General features: G+C 45.0%; 1 protein-coding gene across 1 annotated transcript in view; it reads left to right on the top strand.

Moving 5' to 3' along the window:
- Window positions 1–26,860, top strand: part of LOC146871857 (uncharacterized) — a 200,512-nt gene that overhangs the window by 138,030 nt on the left and 35,622 nt on the right. Inside the window, exon 5 of the mRNA XM_085649127.1 lies at window positions 10,727–10,777. Coding sequence (XP_085505253.1) covers window positions 10,727–10,777 — 51 coding nt within the window. The remainder of the gene's footprint in view (window positions 1–10,726; window positions 10,778–26,860) is intronic.

Here is a 26,860-nt window from a genome sequence, read left to right as displayed (position 1 = left end):
AACTGAGCGGAAACTCAGTGTGTTAAAAGAGAAGCCCAGGTTATAGATATTTTGCCTCAGCTGACTGAACACAGCTGAAATTGGATGCTTGCATTTCTCATTGGTAAACACTGCGTGTTGAAAGGTCATGCCCACGTTCAGGAGAAACCAAATCGGTTTGACATAAATTGTCTAATGAAAGCCTTTGAAAATTCACCGAATGTTTAGAGGGGAACTGATGAAGCAGTTTTAAATACTTTTATTTAACCTCTATCATCCGGTGATATTTAGAATCTAGGCTATTAGCTTTTCACTAAGTATTTCTTTTTTACATGACAAGAACTAAACAGTTCACTGACCTTGACTCTGGCAATGTTACCAACCGTCGACTCTAAACCCGGTGTGCACGCAAACTACCCTGACTGACTTCCACGACGCCCATGTAAATTTGTTGCTCTTCCTTGAGGTACTTTGGTGAAGTGCACAGTGGAATCTTGAAGAATGCTTCACCAGAGTGTGATTAACCTAAATGACTAGACTGCTACACAGCGATATGCTGCAGCAGTGTTGGAATGTTGGCGGCCATGTTGGAATTTCTACGATGCCAACTTGCTCTCCAACTCCAGGGATCGAATGCTTTTTGATAGTTTTGTGAGGGGGAAATGGTGGCCAGAGTTAAATAAGGAGGAAACCTACCATGAGTCCTGACAGTACCCCCTCCCAACCGGGTTTCCTCCAATCGTGGTTTGGCAGTGAATTTAGCATGGAAGGCTCTGATTAATCGAGGGGCATGGACATTAGCTGTTTTTTCCCATGAACGCTCATCAGGCCCATAACTCTTCCAATCAATGAGGTAGAAAGTTTGTTTTGAATCTTTTTTTAATCTAAGATTAGTTTCACCTCGTACTCCACCTCGCCATCAAGAATCAGAGGATCAGGAGGGTGAGTACTCTGCAAACCTGGTTGGACTGGTTTAAGGAGAGAGATGTGAAAGGCTGGATGAATCCTAGTTGTGTCTGGCAGTGATAGTCGGTAAGTTACTGGGTTAATGACCTTCTCAACTGGATAGGGGCCCATGAAACTGGGTTGGAATTTACGGGAGCCTTTGAGTCTGAGATTTTTTGTACAAAGCCAAACTAAGTCCCCTACCTGAAGATGAGGTTCTTTTTTGTGCTTCCGATCAGCGAAGTGTCTGTAACGATCTTTAGCGATCGACAAATTTTGAGTTGTAGATTGGTGGATTTTAGCTATCTGTCGGGCAATGTCTTGAACGGCAGGAACTTCTACATTCTCAAAATTAACATGGGAATTAGGATGTCTGCCTGAATTTACAAAGAAAGGGGAATGACCAGTGGACACATTGAAAGCGTTATTATGAGCATACTCAGCAGTCCACAGATGGTCAGGCCAATCACCCTCTTCATCTAACAAGTAAAGTCGAAGATGTTGTTCTAGTTCCTGATTAATGCGCTCAGTCTGACCATCAGTCCCCGGCTGGAAACTGGTGGAGTAGCGATGGTCAATGTTCAGACCTTTGATGTAGTCTTTCCAAAATCGAAACAGAAACTAAGAGCCTCTATCTGAGATTAGGATTTTAGGAATACCATGGAGACAAATAACATGTTGATTGAAAAGTATGGACAGTTGTTTGGCAGTGGGTGTGCCCTTGAAGGGTACAAAATGTGTTATCTTACTAAAAGTGTCAACACAGACAAGGATGGTGTCGTACCCAAGAGAGGAGAGCAAATCAACAATTAAATCTAGGGAGACAGTGTGTGCCAGGGATAGGGAGGTGTCGGCATGGGTTGTAAGAGACCTTTAGGGGCCAGCCTGTCCGATTTTCCCCGTGCACAAAGTCCACATCCCAAAACATATTGACGAACATCTCGACACGTGTGGCCACCAGAAACGTTGTTTGAGTAAGTCTTCAGTCTTTAGTATACCCTTATGGCCAGCAAGAGGGTTGTCATGACATTCTTGCTTCGCCTTCAGTTGAAGTTCCTTTGTAGGTAGAAACAGGGTGGTTCCTTGATAGGGTAGACCATACTAAATAAAACGATGTAGATCTTCAGTAGCCCATTTCTCCATGTCTAGATCAGTCATAACTTCCCGAATACGAGTCTCAAAAGGCTTCACCGAGATCAACCAACAATCTTATCTTCAGGAATGATTTGTAGATCCTCAATGAGAGGAGCTTGATTTTCTGTGTCTAGCCTGGAGAGAACATCAGCTTTTCCATTCTTAGAACCTGGGCGAAAGGTAATTATAAAATCAAAGTCTGCAAAATAGAGCGACCAACGAAGCTGACGCGGAGTAAGGGTACGAGCAGATTGTAGAAATTTCAAATTGCAGTGATCAGTAAACACCGTGAACGTGTGTTTAGCTCTCATCAGATAATGCCTCCAATCTTTGAAGGCATCTTTAATGGCCAGAAGTTCTTTCTCTGTAATTGTATAATTACATTCCACAGGGTTGAGTTTGCGAGAACGATAAGCCACTGATGTAACTGTCCTGTGTCCTTGTGCCGTTGTGAAAGTATTCCTCCGATGGCCAGATCTGAAGCGTCTGTCTCCAGGAAAAAAGGTTCTGAGGGATCCGCATGAAGCAACACTGGTGCAGTGGTGAAGCTTTCTTTCATCAAGTTAAAGGCCTCTTCCGCTTCATCGGACCATTTGAATGGAACCCCTTTTTTGAGAAGACGAGTAAGAGGAAGGATCTTTTGGGAAAATCCATGAATGAATCGCCTATAAAAGTTAGAGAATCTGATAAAACCTTGAACCTCTTTGATAGAGGTAGGAGATTTCCAGTCCGTAATCGCCTTCACTTTCTGTTCGTCCATTTTTACACCTGTGGGTGACAATACGAATCCTAAAAATTCCACTGTATCAGTGTTGAACAAGCATTTCTCTAACTTGATGTATAGGGAATTCTCTCGTAAACGTTCTAGAACAGCTCGTACTTGATCTTGATCTTCTATAGAGTTGGAATAAATCAGAATGTCATCAATGTACACAATGGCACACTGGTTGATAAAGTCACTCAAAACATCGTTAATAAAGTACTGGAAGGCCGCTGGCACATTACAACGACCATACGGCATTACTAGGTACTCGTAAAGGCCATATTTGGTCCTAAATGTGGTCTTCCATTTGTCGCCTTCCCAAAGTCTAATCAGGTGATAATCTCCTTGTAGATCTGAACGAGTGTAGATTTTTGCTTCTTTGACCTGATCAATCAAGACCGAAATGAGGGGCAATGGGTAGCGATTTTTAATTGCTATCCTGTTGATTGCCCGTAAGTCAATGTACGTTCTGAGATCTCCCCCTTTTTTTGGCACAAAAAAAAAGGGGGGAAGAGACTGGAGATTGAGATGGTCTAATAAACCCATTCTCCAAATTCTTGGCTAAATATGGTTTCAAATGGACGTTTTCTTTTTCCGTTAAGGCATAGATCCGACTGCACGGCAAGTTTGCCCCAGGTTCAATATCAATTTTGCAGTCATAGGGCCTGTGAGGAGGTAGAGTTTCAGCCTTAACTTCGTCAAAAATGTCAGCAAAGTCTTGATATTCTTCTGGGATCATAGTGGTTTGGTTCACACATACCGAACTACCATTTTCACACAGCTGAGCAGCTGCACTGGGTTCAGAAAATTCAGTCGAGTTATGAAAACAATTCCTGGTGTAGTAGGCAGAATTTAATTGAATAGTACGAGCTCCCCAATCAATCAACGGGTTGTGTTCAGTTAACCAAGGTAAACCTAAAATCAATTGAAATTGGGAAGCATCAATTAAATTAAATTGTAGGGTTTCTCGATGTCCTTGGGCGGTAGTCATTTCCACAACTTCTGTGTGACTGGTTATGGGCCCAGAGGTTAAATCAGTACCATCTACGGCTCTGACCTTCTCACTTTTCTCTTGCAGTCCAATTCGATTAGCAAATTTGTGGTCGCAAAAATTACCGGTTGCTCCAGAGTCAACCATGACCATAATATCTGAACTACCTCCCTGAATTTTAACTTTACAGACCTAACCAAGTGGGGTGAGGAGACTTGTAGGGTGTTCGCCAGTTGGTGATTTATTGGAGTTGTTTCTTTCTCCTTGGCTGGAATTTTGGGTCGCTTGAAGCATTTTTTGACGAAATGTCCACTGCCTCCACAATACATGCACAACTTATTTAGTCTTCTCTTTTCTTTTTCCTCTTTTGAGAGTGGTCCTCGGATATCACCAATTTGCATGGGTTCAACTCCTGAAGTTCCTTCTGTCGTCCACGTGGATTCCGATTTGGCTCGATTAAAACGGGGAATACTGGGTCTAAAATCTCTTCTATGTTCTCCCTTCCGCTCATTTTGCCGATAATCAATCTCCAAGGTTAGATCCACCAGTGCTGAAATATCAGTAGGACGATTTGGAATCTGTGACAACGCATCCTTCAGTTCGTCTCTCAACCCTCTGTAGAACACTGCCGCTCTTTTATTCTCAGGCCAGTCTGTTTCTACCACCAGTTTATTGAATTGGGCTAGGTAGGCCACTAGTTCTCGGTTGCCCTGTTTGAATTCTAACAATTCATTGTCTGAGGCCTGAGATTAAGTTTTTCTGTGGAAAATTCGGAAAAAGTCTTTTTTGAAGTCATCTAGATTATACAGGATAGGATCATCTTTAGTTACTAATGGCATGGACCATGAGGCGGCGTCACCACTTAGGTAAGATAAAATGAAGGCTACGCAGGATTGTGCATCGGGGAAAATCGTTGGTCGGCACATGAAATGTAGGGAGCATTGCGTTAAAAAAATGTGCGCCTTCTGCGGGTCTCCATTGAATCGCTCAAGGGGGCGAGAGGGATTATAGGGGATAATGAATGAATGACTTGTGTTGGGGCAAAGGATAAGGTACTGGTGTTAGGCCTTTGAGTTTCAAGGAGGAGGTTCATTGACTAGACCCCAAAACTGATTCTCCTGATTTTAAACTAATTAGTTCCTGTCTCAGAATTTTATTTTCCTCTCGGACTGCCGTTAAGTCTTTGTATATTACCTAAAATGTCTCCTAAGTCTTTTAACTCAAATCCTTCCGTCAGTCTGCTCAGGTGCTAGTACCAACGTGGGCACTTCACTCTGTCAAGGCTAGCAACTATGGTTCTAATGGCACGGGAGCAGAACGACGTTAGTTTTCAATGCCCCTCTCGGAACCTCCCTGCTAGTATCTCAATAAACCATTGCAGGTAAGTACCAAGGGGGGAAAGGGGAATGGGACAGAGAAGAGACAGCTCCCAACACTCTGCTTGTTCTGCCAATCTTCTTTTCTTCTTCGTAGTGTTCTCGTAGTGCTAAAACATATATGTAATATACGAAAAACAATCCTTAGCACACGTACTTATTTATACAAAATAAAGATGTAACGTGTTTTCACAGTGCAATTCAATTCAGTATACAAAAGAAAAAAATTTAGTCTTTTGCTTCTTGATGGTTCTTTTATTGATTGCCAGTCTTCTTAGTGGTTCGTAACATCCAGCCAACACGTGTTTCGTCGCTACAAGGGAATGTAGTCCCGCGACTTTTTCAAGGCTGTGTTTGCAAAAAAGATTAAAAGAACTAAAGTGTCTATCTTACAGAAAAACATGTTGTAGTTAATGCCAATATCACAGCAACACGGTAGTGGAACTCAAAAACCCAACGGACTGTGGATGAAAATAAGATCCAATTGGAAAGACAACTTGTACGTTCAAAGTCAATGTCACCATAAATTGTGAATTCATAACATGAGTAGAAATCTATGACTCTAATCACGATGGAGAGAGCTATTTAAGTGCATTTAGTGAAGACGTTCTTTAAAACCTATGCTAGTCCTAATTGTGAACAAAACACCCGCGTAGTGAGTCTCAGAAAAAAGTGAGGTGGGTGTGGTTTAGTGTATACAGGTTCTAGGTAGTGTTAATTAGCGCATATTCATGCGTGTAAAAATTCGTGCTGCGTCTTGGTGCCAGTATTGAGAACAAGTATATATAATACAGTGCATTTGATCATAGCTACCTATTCTTGGCTTGGTATTTACATCTGGAAGGTAAAGTAATATCTAAATCACACGGATGTCAAAGCGAAAGTAATCAAATGAATAAAGAAAAGAAATATATGAAAAAATATATATCATAAGTGAAAGACCTACTTATTAGGTGGTGATAATTCCAAACCACCTATGGTTTCTGGGGTAAAGGCGTCACTTGTATTTGTGGAATAATGCAATCCTTGGCGAAATCCTGTTTCCCTTCAGTACTGTGAAAACAAGTTGAGTCCTAATTAACCTATAGTCATGGTCTCCAACCAGTTATGCTATGATGAGTAATAAGTAATATGATATGTGGTTATAATCTAGTGGAGCATGATATCTGTGCAATGATATTATGACAAAGTCCCATTATAACAAACTGGGTGGTCGCGTAACAGTATATTACGGGACTAAGCACGTGACGATATAGAGGCGCCAATGAACATATCGCGTGCGTGAAGTCAGAATCCAAATATCCCCGATTTTAGAGCAGTCTGGTCCTGATCTCAAAATGCAAAACCCCAAAATACGTGGATCTTTAATGTCATAAACGCTAGAGTGACTATGTCTCTACTATGGATATTAGATCCATTCAGAATCACAGGCTACTAAAATATAAAATAATACGGAACTATCGACAAGTAAACTAATTTCCAGGACCTCCCCTATGTTCTGTGCCATTCTACAAGTCTCCAACTCTATCTGACTAATGGCATAGTCTTGAAATAATCATCATAATTAGTGCTGTATAATGGGAAACTGTCAATATGTAGTACTGAGTTTTGTTAGAAAAAACGGGGACGTGGTTCTCACTCGGTAAAAAATGTAGCCGGCGAAGTAACCTATTACTATCTCTCGTTTGTGCATTCTATCTGTGAACGGTTGGTTCGAGGAGATGAGAATCTGGGGCTCACTTGGCGCCAAATGGAACGACTCGATACTGTTTTGGGGTCGATACATAGATGATTGCATCATGATTTGGACAGGCACCCATTCGAAACTTTTAAGCTATTTCGAATTTCTCAATGATAACGAATGCAACATCAGATTTACCATGGAACACAGCAAAACTAACATCTCATTTCTAGACGTAGAACTCTACATACACAACAACAAAATAGAAAGTAGACTGTACCACAAGGCAACAGCATGCAATTCTCTGTTGCATGCAAGTAGTGCACATCCCTTTCACCAAATACGCTCAATTCCATTTGGAGAGCTAATTAGAACTAGACGCAACTGCAGCAGGGATGATGAATTTCGGACTCACAAAAACAGAGTATTGACCAGATTTAAAAAGAGAGGTTACAGCAAGTCTTTGACCAGAGCTGAAGAGAAAATAGACAAAGTTACCCAGAGTGAAACCCTAAGGGACAAACCCAAGCATAAAGAACAAGACCAAAAAATCTGACTTATCACTGGCTATAACAACTGGGCAGTAATCCTGAGAAAGAGCCTTAACAGGCACTGGCATCTACTCAAGGCAGATAATACTCTCAGGGAGTTTATTACAGACAAACCTAACATCACATTCAGGAGGGGGGTCTCACTGAGGAACCTACTCAGTCCAAGCTACCCAAAACCATCAACCATAACAAATTGGCTAAGCCAACACTCACAGGGCTTTCACATATGTGGTCACTGCAGTTCTTGCAAATGGGCTGATGACCGCAAGACAGACTTCGCAGGACCAGGAGACAGAAGATACAAAATATACTCTAACATCAACTGCCTAACAAAATTTGTGGTGTACATAATGGAGTGCAAATGTAAAAAACAATACATTGGTAGCACAATTAGACCATTGCGTGAACGCATAGGGGAACACACCAGGGCAGTTAAACAGGGGGACATGAGATACCCGTTGGCAGCACATATGTCAATCTGCCCTGCCCAGTCACCCAATCGCACGTTTAAATTCTACGGAATTGAACATGTCCCAAGAAATCCAAGGGGGGGGTAACAGGGAACTCACACTAAGACAAAAAGAGGCACACTGGATTTTAAGAATGCACAGTGTGGAACAGGGTCTTAATATTGATCACGAATTACACTACTTTCTGGGCAATTAAGACCCCCACTGTCAGTTTTGTGGAACTTTATCAGATTGATTAATATGCAAGTTCTTTATTGTCCATTTCCATTCTGACAGAGGGCTAAAATGAATTATACATACCGAGCATAACATTACTTTATGTAAATTCTTATTAAAAGAATTTAATTGTGGTAAATACCAATGATAGATTCGAATAGGCTTTACGCCAATGAATTCATTAGATATGACCGTCTTTCCAATGAGCAACCTTCGTCTCAATTCTCAGTTGTTTAATACGTGGTTTTGTAATTTGTACATGTGTGACATTTGTTCTATTTTTCTTTTATTCTTCACCAAAGAAATATTGGTTTATGAATTTCACGTTACACCGTTGAAAAGATATGTACTGAGTCTAATAGATGGAGAGAACAATAGACTCTTAAAGATTCGATGATATACACCAAGCACGAGATAGGTGCACTATTTCCATTTCCACCCTATATGTTGGGACCCATATAATTACGCACAAACAAACATGTTTTAAAATGGCCGCCGTATTAGCCTGACATCTTTAGTCCTTCTTTTATTCACGTTACGGGATTTTGGATGAGACCGAGCCACACACGTGAATACACTTCCCGGCTTTCTAAACTTTGAATATAGGGAAGGGAAACCTCTCGCATGTACGCACTCGAGACCGGGATACCAGGGACGGGCGTCACGTCAGATTCTCTCTTCAGTTGAATAAGGTAAGCTTTACCGAACGCGGTGCCGTTCACAGGTAGAATGCACAAACGAGAGATAGTAATAGGTTACTTCGCCGGCTACATTTTTTACCGAGTGAGAACCACGTCCACGTTTTTTCTAACAAAACTCAGTACTACATATTGACAGTTTCTCATTATACAGCACTAATTATGATGATTATTTCAAGACTATGCCATTAGTCAGAGTTGGAGACTTGTAGAATGGCACAGAACATAGGGGAGGTCCTGGAAATTAGTTTACTTGTCGATAGTTCCGTATTATTTTATATTTTAGTAGCCTGTGATTCTGAATGGATCTAATATCCATAGTAGAGACATAGTCACTCTAGCTTTTATGACATTAAAGATCCACGTATTTTGGGGTTTTGCATTTTGAGATCAGGACCAGACTGCTCTAAAATCGGGGATATTTGGATTCTGACTTCACGCACGCGATATGTTCATTGGCGCCTCTATATCGTCATGTGCTTAGTCCCGTAATATACTGTTACGCGACCACCCAGTTTGTTATAATGGGACTTTGTCATAATATCATTGCATAGATATCATGCTCCACTAGATTATAACCACATATCATATTACTTATTACTCATCATAGCATACCTGGTTGGAGACCATGACTATAGGTTAATTAGGACTCAACTTGTTTTCACAGTACTGAAGGGAAACAGGATTTCGCCAAGGATTGCATTATTCCACAAATACAAGTGACGCCTTTACCCCAGAAACCATAGGTGGTTTGGAATTATCACCACCTAATAAGTAGGTCTTTCACTTATGATATATATTTTTTCATATATTTCTTTATTCATTTGATTACTTTCGCTTTGACATCCGTGTGATTTAGATATTACTTTACCTTCCAGATGTAAATACCAAGCCAAGAATAGGTAGCTATGATCAAATGCACTGTATTATATATACTTGTTCACAATACTGGCACCAAGACGCAGCACGAATTTTTACACGCATGAATATGCGCTAATTAACACTCCCTAGAACCTGTATACACTAAACCACACCCACCTCACTTTTTTCTGAGACTCACTACGCGGGTGTATTGTTCACAATTAGGACTAGCATAGGTTTTAAAGAACGTCTTCACTAAATGCACTTAAATAGCTCTCTCCATCGTGATTAGAGTCATAGATTTCTACTCATGTTATGAATTCACAATTTATGGTGACATTAACTTTGAACGTACAAGTTGTCTTTCCAATTGGATCTTATTTTCACCCACAGTCCGTTGGGTTTTTGAGTTCCACTACCGTGTTGCTGTGATATTGGCATTAACTACAACATGTTTTTCTGTAAGATAGACACTTTAGTTCTTTTAATCTTTTTTGCAAACACAGCCTTGAAAAAGTCGCGGGACTACATTCCCTTGTAGCGACGAAACACGTGTTGGCTGGATGTTACGAACCACTAAGAAGACTGGCAATCAATAAAAGAACCATCAAGAAGCAAAAGACTAAATTTTTTTCTTTTGTATACTGAATTGAATTGCACTGTGAAAACACGTTACATCTTTATTTTGTATAAATAAGTACGTGTGCTAAGGATTGTTTTTCGAATTGTACTGGGCAAAGGCTCATAATTCTGGGAAGTCAGGTGGTACTTCTCACCTTGTAGCACCGTTAACTAATAAGTTCAGCACATATAACTATATGCAAATTTTCCCTGTAGCGCCTTTACCTAAAGCCCAAAACCACCGTTTGCAGCATTTCACATATGTAATGTAACTTTACTTTTCCATTTATCTAATTATAACTTACTTTCCTTAACATTTAGTAATGCTTGTCTTACCAGGATAAGATTGGGAGCCTACTTCTCTTCTTACTTCTCTTTTTGTTTTCTTCTTTATTTATGAAGAAAAGTGAAGTTCAGTAATCTTCTTTCTTCTTTTTCAGGGACGACAGAGCCTATCCTGCTTAAGGCTTCCTTCACAAGAAATGATACAGGTAAGTCTAAGTTTTATTTATTTAATTCTGTAATGGTGTGCCTCTAATTTCTATTAGTGTACTTACAGTGAGTTGAACTGAACTGGCTGTATTAAATGGGGTTCTGGGAATTCATGTCTCTGCCTTTCTTTCTTGTAACACAGATTTAGTAAAGGCTTTTTAGCTTCGTAGTATAAATTTGCAGTAATGTGTTTTTTTTAAATTTATTTTCCCTTAAGCTCTTCCTGTGCTTGGAAAGCGTCTGGAGCTCTAATTATTACACACACATCTCTGACTCTGGTAGGGACTTATTTGTTTAAGGGATGTCGTTTTTATGTTAGTTTTAATTAGCTCTACATGTCCTTGAAAAGAGCCTTGATTTATGGTGTGCTAATCGTCACACTTGAATAACTCTGACTCTGGCTGAAAAGTATTTGGTTTAAAGAATATTCCCTTTTTATTTAGCTGAGAGGAAACTCGGTGTGTTAAAAGAGAAGCCCGGGTTATAGATATTTTGCTGAAATTGGATGCTTGCATTTTTCACTGGTAAACACTGCGTGTTGAAAGGTCACACCCGCATTCAGGAGAAACCAAATGGTTCTGAAAGAAATTGTCTAATGAAAGCCTTTGAAAATTCACTGAAGGTTTAGAGGGGAACTGAGGAAGCAGTTTTAAATACTTTTATTTAACCTTTATCCTCCCGGTGATATTTAGAATCTAGGCTACTAGCCTTTCACTAAGTATTTCTTTTTTACATGACAAGAACTAAACAGTTCACTGACTTTGACTCTGGAAATGTTACCAATCTAAACCCGGTGTGCACGCAAACTACCCTGACTTCAACGACGCCCATGTAAATTCGTTGCTCTTCCTTGAGGTACTTTGGTGAAGTGCACAGTGGAATCTTGGAGAATGCTTCACCAGAGTGTGATTAACCTAAATGACTAGACTACTACACAGCGATATGCTGCAGCAGTGTTGCAATGTTGGCGGCCATGTTGGAATTTCTACGATGCCAACTTGCTCTCCAACTCCAGGGATCGAATGCTTTTTGATGGTTTTGTGAGGGGGAAAGGGTGGCCAGAGTTAAATAATGAGGAAACCTTCCGTGAGCCCTGACACAAGGGCCCTACTTGGAATCTTTTCCAGAGTGGGTTTCCCTAAGGAGGTAGTATCAGACAGGGGTGCAAACTTCATGTCTAGATACTTAACAGCAATGTGGAATGAGTGTGGAGTAAATTACAAATGTACCACCCCTTATCACCCACAATGCAATGGGTTAGTTGAAAGGTTCAACAAAACCCTAAAGGGCATGATTAAAGGTCTCCCAGACAAGCTTAGGCGTAGATGGGACATCCTTTTGCCCTGCCTTCTATTTGCCTACAGGGAAGTTCAACAGAAGGGGGTTGGTTACAGCTCATTTGAGCTTCTGTTTGGACATCCAGTTAGGGGTCCATTGTGTCTGGTGAAGGAGGGATAGGAGTTACCTCTCAAATCCACTAAACAAGACATTGTAGACTATGTACTTGGTCTCCACTCCAGGATGGCTGAGTACATGAAGAAGGCAACTAAAAACCTTGAGGCTAGCCAGGAATTACAAAAGGCCTGGCATGACCAAAAGGCTGTGCTGACTGTTTACCAGTCAGGGCAGAAAGTATGGGTGTTGCAGCCTGTGGCCCCAACGGCCCTCCAAGATAAGTGGAGTGGCCCCCATACAATACTTGAGCAGAAGGGAGAGGTTACCTACCTGGTGGACCTAGGGACTCCCAGGAGCCCCCGTAGGGTTCTCCATGTCAACAGGCTCAAACCATATGTCGACAGGGCTGACATGGGCTTGCTCATGGCATCTGATGAGGGACAGGAGGAAGAGAGTGACCCACTCTCTGACCTGCTCTCTCAGAACCCTGATGATGGATTAGTACATGGCGTGGCCTTGGCAGGCAGCCTCACTATCCAGCAACAAACTGACTGCAGAAAAGTTCTCAGCCAGTTTAGACATATGTTCTCACTGACCTCAAGTCACACTACCTGGTGCACTCATGAAGTGGACACTGGGGACAGTCTGCCTGTTAAAAATAAGATTTACAGGCAACCTGATCATGTCAGGGACTGTATCAGGCTCTGAAGAAGTTGAGACCATACTTGTTTGGCACTCACTTCATTGTTCAGACAAACCATAAGCCCCTCTTATGGCTAAAACAAATGAAGGGTGAAAACCCCAAACCTTTGAGGTGGTCCATTTCCCTCAGGGGATGGACTATACAGTGGAACATAGACCTGGGAGTAACCATGCCAATGCAGATGGACTCTCCAGATATTTCCACTTAGAACATGAAGACTCAACTGATCAAAGTTAGTTTAATGTCCTTACGTTTGGGGGGGGAGTTGTGTAGGAGAGTAGGCTCTCCTTCTTATAGTTACCCCCACTTTTTGCTGATGTTTCACTATTTTTCGACTTTAGTCTGGCTGGGTCCCTGCTAACCAGGACCCCAGCCTAGCTGCTTCCTCTCTAAATTGATTACCAGTACTTTAGGTACACTAAAGATTGGATTCTGGGGTACCCTTGTAAGTCCCTAGTATATGGTATACTATGTACCCAGGGTATAGGTACCGCAGAGGCCTACCAGGGGCTGCAGCTTGTATTATGCCACCACTGGGAAGCCTTCCAAAATGACACCACAGGACTGCTACTGCAGCCTGGGTAAGGTGGTGCATGCACCCGTTTTGCAGCGTGAATCTTTCTGGATTCACTATGCTGTGCATTATTCCGCGATCTTGTGGTTGGGTCCGGATTCGTAGTCTTTTGTTTTTTTTTTTTTTTTTTTTTTTTTTGTAGCCCAGGTGGGCGTCGACGTCCACCATTTGGTGCACCTCCCGTGACGTCGTCGTGCTTCCTGCGGAAGTCCCACCTTTGGGGCGCCATCTTCAGATTCTTTTTTCCGCCGTTGGGTCTGGATCGTCATCGGGAAGCTCCAGAAGTTCACTCGGAGGAAGAAGGAAGAAAAGCGAGTTTCATCGATAGAATCAAGAGAAGACATCAGGAAAGAACAGATTTCGACAGGAACGCGAAGAAAGAAGACCAGCGAGCCTTTTTCTTCGACAACCTTGGAGAATGCACGCTCAGAGACCCTGAGCGAAATGGACAAGACGCCATTCAAGTTCTGCCCAAACTGCCACCACAAGTTCGCGCAGAAAGACCTGCATCCGGTCTGCAACCTCTGCCTACCGGTGGATCATCAGAGTATCGACTGCAACGCCTGCTCAGTCTTCGCGCCGAAGACACTCAGGGTGAGAGAGAGGCAGAGGAGAGCCAACGCCAACATGGAGGGCCAAGGAAAACCCCCGACACTCTACGCGCTGGGCCTCCACACGGACGACGAGGACAACGTCGCCGAGGCAGCCGAAAACTTCACGGTCGTAGAGACCGACAAGAAGAAAGAAGACGAGGTAAGAGAATCGTCGAGCGCAAATCAAAAAACACCTCGAAAACACGAGGGTGACTCGAGAAAAACTGAGTCAAGGTCCACGAAGGGAGCCCCGGCGCCGAAAACTTCGACGTCCAAAGGGGGAACTTCGGACAAAAGGCCCAGCGGATCCTTACAAAAGGACTCCCTGGCGCAGAAAGACGCCGAAAGGCAAGGGTCGTCGAAATCATCCCATGAAACGGGCCGATCGACGCAGAAAGAACGTTCGACGTCGACGCAAGTTTCATCGAAAAGGCCCGCGGTCGACGCCGAAAGCATCTCCGAAATGGAGAAAAAGAAGAGGCGGCTCGAGGCCGAAATGGAGAACATCCTTCAAAGGAAGAAGGAGTTCGACGCCAGGATGAAGGAATTCAAGATTCCAACGGTTTCATCGGCAGACGTCGTCGAAGTCGAGGAGGAGTTCGACGCCGAAGGGCTGACAAGGGACCTCGAAGAGGAAGAGGAGCCCTATTATGAGGAAGAAGCCGAGGAAGAAGACCAACAATCGTTCTTCGAATCGGCGACATCTACCGGCAACGACGTCGAATGGCAAGATCTCGACACCGAAAACCCGGAGGAGGCCGTGGACACGTACCCCTCGAGGCCTTCGCCACCAGACGACATCGGGGTGTACAATATGGTGGTGAAGAGCGCAGCAATGGCCTTCGGCGTCAAGCTCGACGAGGAGAGGCCGAAAGCAGATTTTCTCGTCGAAACACTGCTCCCCATCCAGACTAGGAGCCAGTTCCTCCCCATGCTACAAAGCGTGATGAACCAGGGGAGAGAAGCCTTCAAGGAGCCTGCCACCTGTCGGTCGATCACGCCCAGGACAGAGAAAAAGTATAAACACTCCTCCCTGGACCCACCTTACATCAAGGGTAGCGTCACCGCAGACTCCATCATTGCCTCCACGGCCAGGAGAAGGGCCAACGTGCCAGCAACCTCGGGCCCACCTCCAGATAAAGAGAGCAGGAGAATCGACCTCACAGGCAGAAAGGTCGAGAGGAACGCCGCAATGCACTGGCGCATGGCGAATTCAAATGCACTCCTAAATAGACACCAGTACCAACACTGGGATGAAATGGGGGAGCTAGTAAAGCACCTCCCCGAAGAATACCGCCAGAGAGCCTCTCACCTGGTAGATGAAGGCAAGAACATCGCCAACTCCTGTATAAAGACGGCGTTGGATGGGGCAGAGACTTCAGCAAGACTCATGGCCATAGGGGTCACAGAAAGGAGGCATGCATGGCTAAGAATCTCGGGATTCAAACCGGAAGTGCAGAACAACATCCTGGGCACTCCCTTCAACGGAGAGACACTGTTCGGAGCAACGGTGGACGAGAAGCTCACCCAGCTCAAGAAGGAGAACGAGACAGCGAGGTCCATGGGGGCCCTGCAGCTGAGGGGAATGAGACGAGGAAATCCCTCGAGGAGACCCTACGGTAGGGGTGGAAGCCAACAGGGGACGTCGCACCAGGCGTTCCAACAAGGTCAGCAGGGCGAAGGTCACGGACAAAGTCAGCAGAAGCAAAGCTGGCAATATCAACCTCGGGGCCAGTCCTTTCGAGGGAGAGGGAACGGACGTGGCCAAAGGAGGAGAGGGGGCGATCAGCCCTCCTCGAAGTGACTCAGCACGCAAGAAGACGCCCACCCTCGTCAGGCCCCCAAGGGTGAGGCGCAAAAAGGTGTCATCAGGGGGAAGAGAAGATCCAAGAGCCTACGAGCATACGTCACCGGTAGGCGGAAGGCTGAGGTTCTACCTTCAGGAGTGGCGGCGCATAACCACAGACAAGTGGATACGGAACATCGTGCAGTACGGATACTGCGTAGACTTGGAGAAAAGACCTCCAAACAGAAAGCCGAAGGGAAAACAGAGATCGGCCCAAGAACTGGCAATACTCAGAGAAGAAACACGGAAACTCCTGCAAAAGGGAGCCATAGAGACAGTGCCGTTCAGGGAACGCAACAAAGGGGTCTACTCAAACTACTTCGTGGTTCCGAAGGTAGACGGAGACCTCAGACCCATACTGGACCTCCGGTACCTAAACAAGTTCGTCAAAACACAAAGGTTCAAAATGACTTCACTGCAGGAGGTACTGCCACAGATAAGAGAAGGGGACTTCATGGTCACCGTGGACCTCAAGGATGCCTACCTTCACATCCCAATAAACAGAAGGCACAAGGGCCTTCTAAGATTCAACATCGAACAGGAACACTACCAGTTCACAACCCTGGCCTTCGGATTAAAATCAGCGCCAAGGGTCTTTACAAAATGCCTGTCGGCGGTAGCGGCACACCTACGAAAGCAGGGCATACACGTATACCCCTACTTGGACGACTGGCTGGTCAAGGCAAACTCACGCGAGAAGTGCGAGAGGCACGCAAAACGCGTAACGGACACCCTCACAAATCTGGGATTTTCCATCCACTGGGGAAAATCATCGCTGGAACCGGAGCAGGTAAAGATTTTCCTGGGGGCACAGATCAACTCCCTCAACAGTACAGTAGTGCCCAGCGACAGGAGGACAGATGCCCTACTGAAGGAGACGCAGCTCTACCAGAAGGGGCGAGCTCTGACAGTGAGGGCGGTGAGCAACATGATGGGGATGATGGCGTCCTGTATCCAGCTGGTGCCGAATGTACGCCTGCACATGAGACCATTCCAGGAATGGCTGCAACAGCAATGGTCACAAGCAAACGGAAGTTGGGAGGATCTAGTGGTTGTTACGCACGCAGTGCAGGAGGAGATAACTTGGTGGAACAGAGACAACATAACAACAGGGAGAAGCCTGACACCACCAAGCCCAACAGTGACCATTACCACGGACGCATCGCAGATGGGATGGGGAGCGCACATGGACAACCTCAGAGTGAGGGGTCTATGGGCTCCGGCAGACGCGGTCCGCCACATCAACTACCTCGAGTTGAAAACAATACTGCTAGCCCTGAAGGCATTCCAGAGACACCTGTGCGGGCAGAGGGTGTTGGTGCAGACAGACAACACCACGGCGATGTTCTACATCAACAAACAAGGGGGGACACAGTCGTTTCCCCTCTCATCCCTAGCTCAGGAGATTTGGAGATGGGCCATACCTCTCAGGATAGATCTACTGGCAATTCACCTACCGGGGAAGGACAATGTGGAGGCAGACTGGTTGAGCAGGCAGACCTCAGCATCGCACGAGTGGGAGCTCAATGGCCAGGAAACGGAGAAACTCTTCCGGAGATGGGGGACTCCCACAATAGACCTTTTTGCAACACGCCACAATGCAAAATGCCAAAGCTTCGCGTCCAGGCAACCAGATCAGCAATCCAAGGGAAATGCCCTATGGATAAGCTGGTCGAGGACATTTGCCTACGCCTTTCCACCGATACCCCTGTTGCACAGAGTGCTCGACAAGTGCAGAACCAGCAACATGACTCTGATCCTGGTGGCCCCACAGTGGGCGAGGCAGACATGGTTCTCACAGATTCAAGAAATGGCGCAAGGCAATCCGTACAGGTTCGAGCGAAGAAAAGACCTGCTCTCAATGCAAAACGGGGAGGTCCTGCACCCAGAGCCAGAGACCCTCAACCTAGCAGCATGGCTCCTGAAGACCTAGAGTTCGCACACCTAAGGTTACCTCAGAGCACTATGCGAGTGCTACGGGAGGCAAGGAAACCTACTACAAGAAAGTGCTACAGCGCAAAGTGGAAGAGATTCACGGTGTGGTGCAGGAAGAAGGGCCTGCACAACAGAATGACAAGAGACTCAACGGTGCTGAGGTACCTCACACACCTTCTAAAGAGTAACCTCTGCTCGAGCTCCCTAAGGGTGCACCTAGCAGCGATCGTTGCCTACACCAGAGGGGAGAAGGGTGGAAGTTTCTTCAGCTCGCAGGTGGTGAAGAGATTCATGGAGGGAGCCAAAAGAATGGCACCCCCGAAAAGGTTGCCGCCGCCGGCATGGAATTTAAACGTGGTTCTGACGGAGCTCATGAAGGCGCCGTTTGAACCCATTCACAAGGCCAATCTACAAATGTTGACGATGAAGACTGCCTTTCTAGTGGCCATAACCTCACTACTCAGAGTGAGCGAGCTTCAAGCACTAACGCTACAGGAGCCCTACATTCAAATTCACAAGGACAGGGTAGTCCTGAGGACGGACCCACACTTCATGCCCAAGGTAGTGTCGGCGTTTCACATGAATCAGAGTATACAGATACCGAGTTTCTTCCAAAACCCGACTACAAATGCAGAAAAGGCCCTGCACACCCTCGATGCCAGAAGAGCGGTGATGCACTACATTGAAAGAACCAAAGAACTCAGGAAGTCGAAGCAGCTGTTTGTGTCCTTTGCTACTAGCTTCATGGGTAGACCAGTGACCAAGGGCACCATCGCTAGGTGGATTGCCCTCACTATCCAATTCTGTCACAAACAGGCTGGACAGGAGCTAACGGAGGGGCCACAAGCTCACTCCACAAGGAAGAAGGGGGCCACAGTTGCCTTCCTGGCAAACACGCCCATCCAAGACATTTGTCTCGCAGCAACTTGGGCATCTGTGCACACGTTCACAAAGCACTACTGCGTGGACATTCAAATGAATAAGGAAGCACAGGTCGGACAGAAGGTGCTACAACACATTTTCAACGACCAGCGATCATCTTCCACCCAGCCACCACAAAAATAGGAAAACCGCTACAAAATCTATGCACAGCATAGTGAATCCAGAAAGATTCACGCTGCAAAACGAAAAGTTTCTTACCTGTCGGTGTAGTTTTGCAGCTTGAAGATCTTTCTGGATTCACTAGCGAACCCACCCACCTCCGCCAGGAAGATGAGGCTGGAGGAAGAGGGGGTGAAATGGATAGGATCAAAAAAGTGGATACGTACAGAAATATGGACAAAAGGATTAATCAATCGCCTAGGGTTAAAAAAAAAAAAAAAAAACAGGGAAAAAAGAACCCGAAGATGGCGCCCCAAAGGTGGGACTTCCGCAGGAAGCACGACGACGTCACGGGAGGTGCACCAAATGGTGGACGTCGACGCCCACCTGGGCTACAAAAAAAAAAAAAAAAAAAAACAAACAAAAGACTACGAATCCGGACCCAACCACAAGATCGCGGAATAATGCACAGCATAGTGAATCCAGAAAGATCTTCAAGCTGCAAAACTACACCGACAGGTAAGAAACTTTTCGTTACTGAGATATAGGTTCACTATATCTCTCCATATCAGTGCACATATAAACCTATCAGTCACCCCTATGGCAGGCCTTACTAATCCTAAAGGCAGGGTGCTGGGTTTTATGTGAGAGGGTGCCCATGCAAGAGCAGAGCCCCTCTGCAGCCTTCAGAACCTTTATTCCAGGTTTATTTGTGATGCAGCCAAACCATATACTCTTAAGTGCATTATAACCGAACGGTAAATGCAAACTTTGGGATGGCTGCACGGAAACATGTCGGTTTCCTGTCACAAGGAGGTGTCACCACCTCCCAGACAGGCTTTAGTGTATTGGGGCTGGGTGGGTGCACTCCAAGAGTGCTTTGAAGTCTGCACTGGGGGCACATTTGGTGTCCCTGTGCATAGTTCAGCTCAAACCGGTTGCAGGGGCTACCAGCCTCTGCTCTGGTGCGAAACTGGACAAAGGAAATGGGTGTAGCCACCCCTCTTTCCTGACCCTCCCATAGGTGGGTCCCAAGAGTGTTTCCCACCCCTTCCTTGGGTATAAGATAGGAACCCTTGGCTACAGGACATTAGATTACACCTGGACGAAACTCTGATACTGAATCCTGGAACTTCAATGATCTACATTGAACTAGATGACTGAAGAATCTCCCTTGAAGCAAAGGAGCTACTTCCTTGCAAGGCAGGCACCAAAGACGCATCTGTCTGGTTTGCATCTCCGAAGCTCCCGCCGGACTCTGAAGAATTTTGCAACACAGGAGGTGGGTTTCCATGGTCTTAGAGGTCGATCAGTGCCCACAGCAAGTCTGAGGCCCGTATCCCTCGTGGCGACCGTGCAACCCGAACCCCTGGACACCGCGACCATTTGCAGAAGCATCAGTTTTCCAATGACGCCTGTAGTTGAGCTTTGGGTTACATGTAGCCCTGACACCGAGCAGCATTTGCACCAAAGATTGCCCGCCTACACTCCACAAGTGTTCCGTGAGTTAGCCCTTTGTGTTTTCTCTCGAGGTCCCTTTGCGATCCCTGGTCCGTCGACTGGTGGGTCCCTGTTGTGAAGGCAACTTTAACTTTAATTGGGCTTACCTGGTTGATCCAGACGTGCCCTGACTGTCCGTCGTTTGGGGAGTCCCCAGGACCTTGCTGGTCCGCAACGAAGCATCTTTTCTCTTCCTGCGTGGGTTGCTGTTGCCAAAGCTTTTTGGGTCCAATCGGGGCACCAACACCGCAGCACTCGACATCCTTCGTGGGACAGTTCGAATCCAGCTCCTGGTCATCGTCTACGCCTCCTGGTCCTCGTGGCTGCAGAGTCCAGCTTCACCTCTTCACACCTGAAACACCCGACATCGATGGGCATTCGTCTATCGTGCCCCTGGTCACTGGCAAGTGACCCAGACTCTGTCCCCTCTGCTTTCAAATTCTTCTGATCTTCGATCCAGGCTTGGATCACACCGGACACTTTTCTACTTCCTGGCAGCAGCACTTTGCAGCAGATTGCCATTGAAATCAATGACGATTCCTGACACCATTTGACACCTATGCACCCGGCTTCCCTGGGTGAGGTAACTCGAGTACTCCGGTGCTCCCGTGGGTGCTGGCCCTAGAACCCCCTAAGTCTAAAGGGGTTTGCTGAAAGTCCTCTCCTAATGATCCTTAACTTCTAAAATTCCAACGTGACTTTATCATAGAATAGTTTGGGGTTCGCGGCTGTGTTCTCACACTGCACAAGTCCCCTGTGGGTCTCCTGTGTCACTACCTTGGGTGGTTCCTTGGGGTCCCAGCGATTTTACGTGCTCTAGGCACTGTGTCTCGTCAAGTCGTGGTTCTTATACCGCTTTCTTAATATATGGTTTGGTCCACCCCTAGGGCCCATTGTACATTGTGCTATTTACTGTCGTTTTAGAACTGTATGATTGTGTATCTTGGACTTTAATCTCATAAAGAGATTAGTAGTGAGTGTTTAGAAATAAATACATATATTTTATATATACCTGGTGTGGTTGTCCTTTCATTTAGTAATTCAAGAGGTTATAATCTGGTAAACCAAGCTGTTTTACATTCCTTCAAGACTTAGCCTGAAGGCTGCTCTCCATAGCTACCACTAGGATAGCTTTCAATAGAGGTTGTCTTTAAACCTATCATCAATAAGGGTTGTTTGGACTGGTGCAAGGTGCCCACTATAACTAGTGGACAGCATATGCCAGGCCAACTTCTCACAACCTGGGCTCTCAAATTAGTGTTAACTAACCATTTGGTGAGCTTGCGATGATGCGATTGTTCACCAGGAGAATGGAATGCAAGAAGAAACGTGTATATAGGAGTTAACATACACCATACAATCAATACGTTTATTAATTAACAGCAAGTAAATACTACAGAGAAGCAAAAGAAAACAACTCCCAGCGAAGTTAGTTTAAAATAGCTCCCGTACAGTTTCATATTTTTTTTAGAGCTAATATATATTGTAACCTTTTCAGTACTCGTTTAGAAATTGCTTGCTGTACGTAAGTAAAAATATCCACAGAGAAGCATTTACAGGAGAAAACAGCAGGCTCCCTTCATTCACCCTAGTCATTCTTCCGTAATCTTTACAATGCGTCCAAACGTGTGCATTGAACGCTGGTGGCTGCTAGTGTTTTTATGGTAGTGTCAGGTAGGACAAAATACGGTAAAGGTTCCAATGTTATAGACTATGGAAGGAAGACAACTAGGCATTAATCCTGGCTTTCCCACTTGATCAAAGTGTGTGATCTTTGAGCAAACCCCTTCGTACCTGTTCATGATGCTCTCATTTGACAAAGTGAAGTACAACTGAGTACAATTCCGTTTGCATCTCAAGCCTTTAGAGAAATGTGGAGATGCAAATCTCTTAAACTCCCCAGCTGTGAGCGCGTCATTCTTCCGCCCTCAATGACCCCGTGAGCCTCAAAGTGTCAATGCTGTGAGAGGTTCACCTACAGGGGTTGTAGGGTCTCAGAACTCCTGCCCAGTCTACATTCCCCTGGGTCCATCACTTTATTCAAGCAACAGTACACCACCCAGATACCGGACCACGCTTGAGGAGGACCACGCTTGAGGAGGACCACGCTTGAGGAGGACCACGCTTGAGGAGGACCACGCTTGAGGAGGACCACGCTTGAGGAGGACCACGCTTGAGGAGGACCACGCTTGAGGAGGACCACGCTTGAGGAGGACCACGCTTGAGGAGGACCACGCTTGAGGAGGACCACGCTTGCGGAGGACCACGCTTGAGGAGGACCACGCTTGAGGAGGACCACGCTTGAGGAGGACCACGCTTGCGGGGGACCATGCTTGAGGAGGATCACGCTTTAGGAGTACCCTCTCCGACCCCTTCTTAAAGAACCTCCCCACCCTCACCTACCTGCAGCTCACCTTCTCCCCCATGCCTGCAACCATCAGTGGACGAACCACGAGCCCCCTCCATGCTCCACCGTCTAACCACGTTAGGGGTGCTGCACTCACACCCCTCTCCTCCTCCTTCTGCACTACTCACTGTAAACAACCCATCAAGTGCAGCACTCAGACACTTTGTAGCTAGGTTCACAACATATGTGACATCCATACATACCCATGCAGATATACAAGCTCTTGGTATTGTAAAGAGTGCCTGCTCTTGCCAGATCTCTTCCTTGAAGCACACTGCACTTCGGTGAGACAACAGTCCACTGACAGCTATGTTCATAGGCCTGGACTTACTGCATGCGGGGCAGCTTCCTCATGGACTGTTCCTGATAACTAACCATACTCTTGTCAGAGGCCTGACACCAAATAAGCGTGTTTCCACCTTCAAAATATATGGAAGTACCTCTGCGCTTTCAGTCATTTACGTGTCTCTGCATCACTGCACTTCATGTGTAAGGAAGTCCAAGAGAGGGAGCCATGTGCTAGAGTTAAGTGCACACACGGACTAATTGTGCCTGTGTTACTACGGCTCCCTTTACCTTTGTACATTCACTGGTGTGCATATATCTGAACAGACCAATCTCCTCTTCGGTTTTTTTAAAATATATGTTTCTATGAATATTGAGCTAAACAAACCAGCAGAATAAACATAGATTTGTGACCTTTATTACAAGTAATCTATACGGTTTGGTGAAATGAAACAATCACTGTTCATTAGGTGAAACACTCAAAAGAAGGGTTTTTGTGGTCAGGGACAACACCTGCTATGAACGTCTGACCTATAACCCAATAGGGCCACTCACCATTGATATAAATAAGAAACTTGACATTTGGTACAAAGCTGGACTACTCAATGAGGAAGAATTTCTATATTTAAAAGTCTTCAGACCAACCTACCCATGGCTGTATACTCTTCCCAAAGTCCACAAACACCTCCCATTCCCTCCTGGCAGAACCATAGTATCAGGAATGGGGGGTCCCACAGAGAGGCTTGCAGAATATACTGACTTATTTCTTCGCCCATTGGTACGCAACCTGCCCGCCTACGTACAAGACACAAAATATATCCTTAGCCTACTAGCAGATCTTCAGTGGCAGCCTGGTACCATCTCGGCCACTTTGGACGTTGTATCCCAGTACACCAGCATTAGACCAGACCTAGGAATACGAGCGATCACACAACTCTTGCACAACAGACCAGCTACCCAGTGGCAACACACGAACATGCTAATCTCCATGATGGAGTTGATTCTGCAGAACAATTTCTTCATGTTTGACAAACACTGGTACAGACAAACGAGGGGAGTTGCAATGGGATCGAAGTTTTCGCCATCCTTTGCGAATCTATTTATGGGCACTTTGGAGGCAGATTTGATTTGGGGAACAAAAGGGGCTCAATGGATCGACTCCATTATCTTTTGGGGCCGATACATTGATGATTGACTCCTACTGTGGTCAGGCACACAAGACCAGTTGAAAGAATTTTTCACACATCTCAATACCAACACATGGGAGATGCAATTCACCATGGAATCAAGCACAACAAGAATTCCTAGATGTAGGACTTTATGTTAAACATGACGAACTTCACAGAAAGAAAACAGCATGCAATGCAGTTCTGCATGGGGACCACCCTCCACATCAGATCCAAGCGATAGCTTACGGTGAATTTTTAAGGACAAGGAGGAATTGCAGTGAAGACACAGAATTCCAAACATACTTCAATGACATGAAAAAGAGGCTTTTGAAAAGGAGCGACTCAACCAAAATTCTTAGAAAAGCTGAGAACAAAATGGCAAATGTACAAAGGGAAGACACACTAAGAACCCACATTCACACACATCAAAAACAACCAGTACGAATGATAACGTATTTTAATGATCTACATCATTCAATCAGGAGAAGCTTCACGAGACATTGGGGCATCTTACAAGCAGACAGATCTATCCAAGACCACATTACTAATCATCCTCAGATTACATTCAGGAGGGGCAAGACCTTAAAGAACAGATTGAGCCCCACCGTACCACATAGCATCACTGGAACAAACTGGCTTAGACCACACACTCTGGGTTTCTACAAGTGCGGCTGCTGTGGGGTGTGCAGGTGGGCTAAACATGGCATCAAGCAGTTCACAGATTTTGATGGAAAAAGGTATGATATCAGAGTTAACATCAACTGTACCACTAGGTTCGTTATATGCATCATAGAATGCATGTGTAAAAAAATCTATGTTGGTAGCACCATCAGACCCCTGAAGGACAGAATCACAGAACACATCAGAGCCATTCACACACAGGACCCCAAATACCCTGTAGCATTACATGCAGCTGCATGTCTAGCACAGGGAGCAGAAAAGAATGTTCATTTTTTTGGTATTGATGTGACACAGCCTAATGTACATGGTGGAAATAGAGAACTCAAACTTAGACGCACTGAGGCTATGTGGATCATGCGTTTACGTACAGTGGAACAGGGTCTTAAACTATGACCATGAAATGCAAAATTTTCTGGGTAAAAAATGTTGGTACCACAAATCAGTTTTTTACCTACGGTTTCCTATCCACAGACATCAATCTAACCTGGACCTTAAATTGTTTTCCTTCCTTAACATTTGCAAGATGTACCATTTCAAGACCGTCAATGATGATATCCAAGTCTGTTTTGACATGTTCCTGCTCTTTAATATGTTGATACCTTTTTGTCACTGTAACAATTGGATCAACATTTGACAGCTCACGCCCCGAAATATAAGCACCAGCACAATGTTTATGCATGTCCTCTCTGTTGTGTTTGGGCCGTAGGCCCATATGCAGCCAAGAGGATGGACACGGACACAGAAGTACTGGTTAGATAATTGGCCGCGAGCATGTGCGCCCGGCCCCTTTTATTGCCAGGGTCACCTGACTGGTGACACCTGTGGTGGGTGGGTGTTCAGTGTGTGTTACAACATGCTGAACACTAGAATGCTGATCGGTTGATCACTACACTCTCCCATGTGTCCTTTCACCATATACAATCACAGTAATCCATGAATGTTTTAAAAAAAATATATATTTCCTATGTCCACCACTTTGCTTCGATACGAAGAAATTTCCAGTACATTTACATTCGGGCTAAAGAGACGTTACTAGATATCGAATACTTGTTCAATATAGTTTGAAGTTTATGCACATTACTTGGTTTTGAAATACTGGAATGTTTAACTTTATCCTCTTTCTAGTACATTATGACTGAAACCATAGGCAATTCCGTAGGTCAGAACGACCGTATGTAGATTTTCAGTTGCCTGTCGTGTTTACATGTTTTGTTTTCAGCATCGTCGTGTCTCGATATCCAACAATCGCTTAGTAATTGTTAAATAACACCTTTGGTTTGTTAACATTGACAATGGGTCTATACCATAAGTGTTTTACAATGAGTACACCGTTCAATCTTATTAGCAGGCTCACGATAGAACACACTTCTAAAATCATGAATACACAATGTGGGGGAAGCACACCAGAGCATGGACGAGTTTGCGCACTAGTTTGTCACTTTACTCTACCCCACACTGTCCTGACTATTCTCTTACTTCTAAAAACCCACCATTCGAAAACTCTCATTGGAGTACTGCCCCGGTGACCGTTGCACACAGTTATGTGGACTCGCTTTTTGTGATATTTGGAATCCAAATTTTGTTTATCCCAATATAGGTAGAATTAGCTAAATTTTGATACGGATTTACTGACGATATTTATTTATTTATTTTATGGAATAAATGAGCATCACACAGTGGAGGTCGTGTGTTTTCAGAAACCGTGTTTTACACCTTCATGTCTCACAGTTCCGGCATAAGGTAACAATCAGTCTTTTTTCTATGAATTTCCACATTCATGAGCGAAACAGTGAGAGTTTACGCTCTAGCCTATCTTCTACCTTGTCACGAAGGGGAGCCCGTCGACAGTTTATAATTCACTTTCGACACCAGGAACACAGTGATTCGTCGTGAGGGTTCCTTGGCACACCCGCCTTAAGGTAAGACTTACAGCGTCCCGGTCTTTTTGAGTGA

The sequence above is a fragment of the Triturus cristatus genome, chromosome 1_1, assembly GCF_964204655.1.
Source record: "Triturus cristatus chromosome 1_1, aTriCri1.1, whole genome shotgun sequence".
Lineage (NCBI taxonomy): Eukaryota > Metazoa > Chordata > Amphibia > Caudata > Salamandridae > Triturus > Triturus cristatus.
This window is presented reverse-complemented; position numbering and strand designations above follow the sequence as displayed.